This window comes from Pteropus alecto, unplaced genomic scaffold (assembly GCF_000325575.1).
Source record: "Pteropus alecto unplaced genomic scaffold, ASM32557v1 scaffold164, whole genome shotgun sequence".
NCBI classification, from domain to species: Eukaryota; Metazoa; Chordata; class Mammalia; order Chiroptera; family Pteropodidae; genus Pteropus; species Pteropus alecto.
This window is the reverse complement of record NW_006439568.1, coordinates 6,726,822-6,735,699: the sequence shown is the minus strand read 5'-3', so window position 1 is coordinate 6,735,699 and position 8,878 is coordinate 6,726,822. Positions and strand designations below refer to the sequence as shown.

The window sequence follows — 8,878 nt, the reverse complement described above, 5'->3', positions numbered from 1 at the left end:
GACTACAGCAGACAAGATGAGAAACACGGCTAAGAGGACCAGCTTGGGGTGGAGGGGCTGGATGTGCAGTGGTTAAATGTATAGGCGTTGGCGCCAACTTGCGTATGTTGAAATCTTGGCTCTATTACTTACTAGCAAAGAACAAGTGACTTAACCTCTCTGTATTACACCCCTCTTTTAAGGTTAATAGTAGTGCGTGCCCTCTCTGTTCTTGCTAAGACTAAACGAGGTTATACATGTAAAACATCTATCATTCAAAACCTAGTGAGGGCATTTATAGGCATGGCTGGTACACCAGCTAGCCACATTTTTATTTTGTCACAGTCTGCAACTGGAATTTGTATATTAATCCTCCATCCATTTGTTTGACAGGTATTTCTTGAGTAATTACATGTACCTGGCACTGAGAACACAATGAAGAACTAAAACAAACAGGTCTCTGTCTTAGTAGATCAGAAAAGAAAATATTGGTGGGTCGGTGTTAGGTTAGCGGTAAGGGAGAAGCAGGTAGTCCTGAAATGGTTTCTAATAAGATTCCTAAGAAAGAATGAATGTGTCAAAGGAACCACTCTGGTGCCTTTGCAAGTGTAAGGCCAGGGGTCATGTGAGAACGCTCTATACTTTCTGTTCAACAGTGCTGTGATCCTAAAACAGCTCTAAAAAAAAGTAAAGTCTGTTTTACAAGTTTTTTTTTTAAAGGAATGAGAGTAAGATCTTATTAAGATCTTAATAAGAGAGCAAAATCTAAGAGAGTAGCTCTTAAAAGTTCTCATTAAAAAAGACAAAAAAAAAGAAAGAACGAACGGATGAATAATAGAAAAAAAGCCTTTTCTCTGATTATCCTAAATGTTTTTGGTAACTCCACAGAAAACTAAGTGTATTTTAATCTTAGCTAAATCACGTTTTGGTAAATTAGATTTACATCACTTATATTATCTATGCTCATTTTTTAAAAAATAGCAGAAAGTGACACTTAATTGGAGTCAATGATGCTCATCTCTAAGAGGCACCGGTAGTTGATGTTGCCACACAAAGAACTTGTTAGAAAAGCAGTGTTCGCAAAAGCCAAGCATGTGAAAGTAAAAGCGAAGCTCCAGCCTAAGGAATTTTGTTTATTGATCCTGCAAGGTCATGGCTGCTTTAACAGTCAGCTGCAGGTTGGTGTTCAGTCAGTCTTCCGGTGTTTACTGGGCATCTACTATGTGTGAGACTCTACTTGGATCTGACATAAGAGCAATAAATAGGGGGTGGTCCCTCCCGGCAGTCAGCAGGCTCATAGTTCCAGACTAGATGAACACAAGAACAAGCAATGCAATGGGATTGCAAAGGAGGTACTGGTAATAATGGGAGCAAAGAACTCATTCATTTGTTTGTTCATTCAATATATATTTGTTAGTTATGTACTCTGTGGAAGGCCCCATAGAAATATTGGGGATGTAGCCGTGAGGAGATAGGTCATCCTTGCCCTCCTCAATCCCTCGTGCTTCTGCCTGATGTGACTATAGAGAAGCTTTGAGCTGGGTCTTGAAAAATGAGGAGTATTTATGGATACTGCCAACGTGAGAGAGCTGTGACGGAAGGAATATCCTGTGCACCTGGGAATCCCAAGGCCTTGTGGGAAGGATGCTGTTACTTAGCTCCGGTGACTCCATCTCAGCACCAAGTGGCCCCATCTTGGGTCTTCACAAAGAGATTTGTGAGGGAAGCCCTTATGATGGACAATGACTACATTTTGTCTGTGAAGAATGACTATGCCCGAATTCCACTGCCCTCTGTCATCTCATGGACAGTCATAGCCTGACATTTTAAGATATTTGATTTCTTTCCTTTCAGTCAAGGCCTACAAAGCTTATTAAAATATATCCTGTTTTTAGAGATCTGTAGTCTCTAAGCTAGTCTTTAATTTCAGTCCTCATCTTAGGTATCTAATTATTGATCTTAACATGTTTTTTTCATTCAAAAAAATTTATAACCAAGCTCAGTTGTTATGGATGTGAATATTCCTTCAGTCAAAGAACCAAAAGTGAACACATGGGTACGTAGTTACATATTAGCCTACATATAGTTAGATCATAATTCAAGGATTACAAAATTTTAAAACTCTCTGTTAATAAATAATTGTATCCCTAGAATTTTCCTTTTTTAAAGGTATGTTAAGAAGCTAGAATATTTTCATGAGACTCTTCTTCTCTTTGACTCATATTACAGATGATATTAAATTCTACTTGTTTTTCCCTATATGAATAGAAAATTAAAACCACTAGACTTTCTACTTTCCAATCTTCCCCACTTTTTTTTTTTTAATGAATGAGCAAAGGATAAGTCAGGAAAACCTGTCAGGGGATTATTCCCGAGAATCCTTTTCTGGATGTCCTATTCAGCCTATTCTCTCACGTCTTCTTGAGAATCACTGAGAAGCCGTATTGCTAACTTTGATCCTTAAGAGCCGTAAGGTCATGGGAGGCCACTGAGTCACCACACAGTTAATCACGAGCAGACTGGAATTAGTCATTGCTGTATTTTATTGTGTTCTAATTCCTTAAAAATTAGTGGTTCCCTATGGGGAATGTGATTCCTATTCTAAAAGAAGAGACAGTTTCTGCTAAATTCCCAGATGCATGTTAGGGCACAATCGTCCTCAAGTGAGGGAGCACCTGCCAGCTAAAACGTACTCACTCCGGTTATTACCCAATTAGCTAGACTAGTAGCTAACTGAGTCACACCCAGTAGTTGTACTCAGGCTGTTTTTCAGTCTGAATGACTTGGTTAGCAATCGAACATCAAATATTGACTGGTCCACGTATGTGTGCATTTTAAAACTCAGATATGCTGGTATTTTCTTTTGAAAAATCACTTTCTTCCTTCTCAGTTCCTAAGAGAAGAATCAGGCCAGAGACAGGAGGTCATAGGCTCCTGCCCTGCCCTCTCCCTGTGGTGCTGGTCTTTTTTTTTAAATAATTTTTTATTTTTCAATTACAGTTGACATTCAATATTATATTAGTTTCAGTTGTACAACATAGTGATTAGACATTTATATAACTTACAAAGTGATCACCCCAATAAATCTAGGATTCATCTGACACCATACATAGTTAATACACTGTTATTGACTATATTCCCCATGCTGTCCTTTACGCCCTCGTGACTATTGTGTAACTGCCAATTTGTACTTCTTAATCCCTTCCCCATTTCACCTCTCCTCCCAATCCCCCTCCCATTTGGCAACCACCAAAATGTTCTCTGTATCTATGACTTTGTTTCTGTTTTGTTTGTTCATTTATTTCGTGCTGGCCTTTTTGGGGCCCAGAAAACACCAGCAAGACCACATGTGATAGCCTCTGAGGGCCCCTAAGGAAGAAAGGCTTTTTTAAAAGATGCCAGGTGTACCTTGACCCCAAGAGGTGGCCATAAGGAACAACAGTGGACACCAAAGTTTCAAATCAAGGGACAATCATATGCGGTGATTACAATGACACGTGCTGTGTAAGAAAAAGCTGTCAGTTGCTCATCGGTCTTTTTTTGCCAACTATTTCCAGAGCAAATACTACATAAACACTTTTCTTTCTGAAAGTTATAAACTGAAAGTTAAAAGGGACGATTTTCAAGGGCTGGAGTTAAGTCTTCTAATTTGTCTACAGTGAATACGTATTGTACTTAGAGGGAAAAATAAAGTTATTGGTAATGTCAAACATTTTAAAACATTTTAAATTACTTGCATGCCTGCCACCTATCAAACTGGTTATTTTCATTTAGTTGTGTTCCCTTCTAGGCTTTGCCAATTCACACATAATTTCTCTGTTAACTATAATTACATAGAGATGCAATTCCACATTCTGCCATTTCAAAGCATTGTCGCACATAAAAAACAGACATTAGAGATCTTCTGTGATGTCAAAGTAACCCAGACCCCAGACTGATGCAGTTATCCCTCGGACTGGTTGGACCTCAGTACTATGTTCTCTCACCTGTCCAGCAAGCTCGTGATAGAATCTGCTCGGACGATGAGGTGTCCGAGTATATGTTTCTTTGTTGTTTTATTTTCTGCCTGTGAAAATGTATAGCTTGTTAATAGCACTGTAAATTATTTGGAATCAGAAGTCTGTTCAGTGGAAAGACACATGAATAGGTTTAGATTTTTATGGGGCTGAATCAGCCAAATCAAACACAGGCTTTTTTTAAAGCTTCCAAGTTTTTAATGGAAACTCACGCTCTTCAGAACTTTGCTGCCTAATTATAATTCATGCCTTTTGCAGATACATTTACAGGGTGGACCAAAAGGAAAATGTTAGACATATTCACTTGTGACTTCTATTGTGTTACTTGTAAATTGCCAACTGCATACGTTGGATGGCCTGGTGCGTGCAGAGGCAGAGGCCAGCTCCTGGCAGGCTGAACCACTGCAGTAGAAGGGAAGATGATAACCTCGCAGTATTGCAAATACAGATGACATGCTCAGATACAGAACCAGCCCTCTATCTGTGGCTCTGCATAAGTCTCCAGTGTTAGAATTTAAAAGTCCCCTGGTAACTACAACCCAGACCAACCCACATCATTATCTTCATTAGAGACATCCTTTTGAAACCCAGAAATATTTCATTTTACAGAAAACTAACTTCCTTCCTTCCTTCCTTCCTTCCTTCCTTCCTTCCTTCCTTCCTTCCTTCCTCTCTCTCTCTTTCTTTTCTTTCTTTCAACAGGACTAACTGGAGTCAAGGGAGAAAAAGGAAATCCAGGTGTTGGAAGCCAAGGTCCAAGAGGCCCCCCTGGGCCAGCAGGTAAGTCTTCCTATCTAACAGGGAATTACAGTGAAAATCCTAAACCTTTTATTCATTGGATATCACAGGTGAGGAAAACGACCATGTTATATCCTTGTATCTAACTGGAATGGCTGTGTTTCTCATTCATTTTGTTAGAAGGCCAATTTTTCATTAATGACCCTCCTAATGCAAGCCCCCAAAGTTTCAGCATATTCTAGGATCTTATTGGTTGCATGAGTTAGAATAGGACAGGCTGCAGTAGCAAATGCTTAGTGGATTGACGCTGTAAAGCTTTACGTCACACTCATGCAAAGTTTGATGTAAGGTGGTTTCCCGCATTTTAGAATAAAAGGCCTCCCGGAGAAAGATCAGGGAGGCATATCGGCTTTCAACTTCCTAAATGCAAAATGACATAAGTCACTTGTCATATTTCACTGTCTGGAACTAGTCACAAGAGCTCCAACTGACCTGCAAGGGAGGCTTGAAATCTCAAGAAACACATGGATATTTGATGAGTACTGAATAAGTTTTGTGTAAAGTTCTGTGTTTTGTGTACATTCCTAGATGCTTTTAGGATGGTCTCTAGATGATCATACTCATTAAAATCCTAATGGTCTCCAGATGGCAATACTCTTTTTTAGAATTATAAATTGCAATCCTATTGGATGCTTACAATCCTAGTCTTAGCCACACTGAAATGCTTTAACAGATTTTTTTTTTTCCCAACATAATAATGGTTTTGGAAAATACTTTTTCTAGGACAGATTCCTAATGCAATAGATCCATTTTGAGAGTAAATATTCCTGTTATTGGAGATGGTATGAGAACTGATCTAGCGTCGTGCATGACATAGAATGGGTGATTGGTGAATGTTGAGTGAATGGAACTGAGTGTATCTGAGAGCTGCAACACTTCCCAAATATAAGATAATAGTTATTCCTAATTTTCATTTGGGTTCTAGTTGAAGAATTTTACTTCTAGTTGAAAAATGCCTTTTAAACACTGTTGGAATCCAGGCCTAAAGCAAACATAAAAACAAACAAACAAACAAAAAATCTGATAAACTCTCTCAATTCACATTTTAATCCCCTTCCCATTTTCACTAAATCTAAGTTCTCAGTTGGTATAAACTAGCCTAAAGAAATTGTGGATTATTATATTGGGTCCAATTTCAGACTTTTCTTTTTCTCCTGTAGGATAATTTCTTCCAGACCCAGACTAATTTATTTCAATGATCTGAGGCCATAAACCGTATAAATGATGAGGTTGAGATCGAGTGTGTTCATGCGTGTGTGTGCGTGTGTGTGTGCGTGTGCGCACACGTGTGCATGCCCATCTATTGCATTCATAAGGATCAACATTGGGAAACAGAAAACGGGTTGAGAGTGGAATGCTCCTTTCCCTTTAATATCCCAAAGGGGATAAAAAAGAATACAGTTTGCTTCCCAGGCTTTCTGAGCTGAGTGAAAGCATTGCCCTCCAGGAGAACGTGTGATGACAGTATGATGTTCTTCCAGGGAGTCCCGTTTAGGATGAACTCAATGAGTGGAAAGAGGCAGATTATCCTAATTGTCAAGATGTGTCAGGTTGCCTTTTGTTAGAGGCAGACCACTTCTTGGTGGTCTCAAAACTTACCCTGTGGTAGTAAAAGACCAACTATTTCATTTGTGGGTGCTTTTTAGGACCAGCAGGAGAGAGTCGGCCAGGAAGCCCAGGGCCCCCTGGCACTCCTGGACCAAGGGGTCCACCAGGTCACCTGGGGGTGCCTGGACCACAAGGTCCTTCTGGCCAGCCTGGATACTGTGACCCCTCTTCGTGTTCTGCCTATGGGGTGGGAGGTAAGTGCCAGCCTCTTGTGGGCTTTGAGCAAAATTTTACTGTGGTTCGTACTATAATGCTGAAGGGGTGCTATGAAAAGTAGGCCAATTATGGGAGGGAAGCAGAACTTGAACTTCTCACTACCTTAAATTATCCAGAGGCATCTTCTATAAAGTGCAAATTCCGCCAGAGCTTACCTCTTTTAAAACCATAAGAGGGAATTCAAAATAACAGCACATCTAAATCTTCCTTGTTTCCAAATTGCCATTCACACATACTTGGCCTCTGCCTCATATTTGGTCACTGGGGACATGTTCCAATGTCTTTTGGGCCCCTTATTTAATGTTACTGCTGTGGTGTGGCCATGATGCCCTGTAAAATTTTACTCTTGTTTTGGGGAAAACCTCAAACTTAGAACTTACCCATAACTGGGATCCCCTAGATTCTTTTGGGTGACATCCTGCCTACCACATGCATAAGTGACCAAAGATAGTTTTAAGAAGAAACAAAAATGGCCACACTGTCCTTGCCTCATTACTAACTGCTGGACTGAGATTCTAAAAAGATTGTGCTTCCTGCAAACACCTGCATCCTGCGTGCCAGCAGGTTGTGCGCTGGGACGTTTCCTGACATAATTACCATGGAAGCATCAAGAGAAAGTTTCAGAGACTGCTTTGGGGCAAAGAGCTTATTAGTTAATGAATTTAAATGTTCAGCTATAGGAGAAATTTAACCTTAGTTGCCAGAGGAACTGGTCAAAGTTTTGCTGATGTGTTTTTCTCTGTTCATTTCTTCTCTCCCTGTTCCCTCGCATCTTCCTGTCCTTTATTAAGATCTGATCCCTTACAATGACTACCAGCACTGAAGTGGAACTCTTCCACGCTGGGAAACTGGCGATGGATACAGACTGTCCTGTTGACCACCAGCACCCAGCCTCTGCCCAACAATGGGTGCTCAGCTTCCCTGCCTCACCCATCTGCCCACTGTCACATTCTTTGTCCTCCCTGCTCCTGACATACACAGTATTAATACTGAAACTTAACCAAATCACACATGTCAATTATAATAGAAATGGACTGCTCCATATTGGCTCGGATATAGCTATATGATTGATTGTGTACCAAAATTTATCCCACACTTTCCTATGTGAAGGCTCAGTAATAAAGTTACTAGTATGTGCCTTCTTCTCCATCCCCTCCCCGCACAAGATGGATGGGCATCTTTCTCCCTGACCACCCTCCTCTCCGTGACTTTTCTGATCACCTCCCTTCCCTGCGGCCCCTGGTGATGGACTTCTAACATGAGATCGGTTTTTAAAATTTATTTTTCTTAAGTCTGCTGAGTTTTCAGAGTTCCTTTTGTAAATAAAACACATAATATTTAATTAGTTCGCTGTGATTCTAGTTTTCTAACAAGTTCTGTAATGTTTCTGTCCCTTTTACTTCTTTTACTAACCATCTGAAACCTCATGGGGAAGCAGCAAGCAGTGTGGTGGGTGAAGGTAGCTACTGCTTTCTACCCAAGCAGATTATCTCTGTACTTTAACGACCAAATCTGTGTCTCCGTGGACCCATGTGAGGGGAGTATATCATTTTATGGTTTCTGGGTCCTATCAAGTCCCCACCCCACTCTTCCTCTCTAGCTCCCCACCCTGATCAGCCGGAATTCACTCCTGTCCAAGATGAGCTGGAAGCCATGGAACTGTGGGGCTCCGGGATCTGATAGCCTCGCGAGACGTTGGAAGACCAACTGCAGGAATTCTTAAGGGACCTTATTCCAGAAGAATGTCATTATGTGGTTTGTATACTACCTTGTGGGGGCTTATTTCATCAGCCTAAATCTCCTCCTTGGATGTTGTTACTGACAAAAAAAAATTATATTTTTAAAAATCCCCTTAAGCTATGGCCCCCATAGGATGGATTTTTCTGTTTTTTCTTTCAGAGTCATTGTGACTAAACTCTTCTGGATGTGAATGCTTAAGAGGTTTCAGAATTTTTCATCTGTACTTGCTTCACTGGAAACTTTGGGGTTTTTTTTTTTTTTTTTTTAATGACATGACAGATTATTTGTTTTTCCAGAGAAGAGTGCTCAGAGAAAATTTGGCAAAAAGAAAATTGAACTATGGGACCTTTTCTGTGTTAGATCATCTCAAGTCCTAAAATGCAACAAGACAAATATGATTGTGTCCAAGGGTAATGGGGTCCTTCAGAACAGGAATTTAAGGAGATTCAAAGATTATGCCATTTATCCCTACCCCCTGATAGCCTTGCTGAAAAGAAAAAAGGATTTTATTGGAGAAACTA

At 40.2% G+C, this 8,878-nt stretch overlaps 1 protein-coding gene across 1 annotated transcript in view; it reads left to right on the top strand.

The window, feature by feature from the left end:
* The window catches only part of COL14A1 (collagen type XIV alpha 1 chain), a 196,094-nt gene extending 187,591 nt beyond the window's left edge, over positions 1 to 8,503 (top strand). Inside the window, 3 exon segments of the mRNA XM_015592952.1 lie at positions 4,698 to 4,775; positions 6,440 to 6,595; positions 8,218 to 8,503. Of these exon segments, the coding sequence (XP_015448438.1) occupies positions 4,698 to 4,775; positions 6,440 to 6,595; positions 8,218 to 8,297 (314 nt within the window). The 3' untranslated portion in view covers positions 8,298 to 8,503.
* The last annotated feature ends 375 nt before the right edge of the window (positions 8,504 to 8,878 follow it).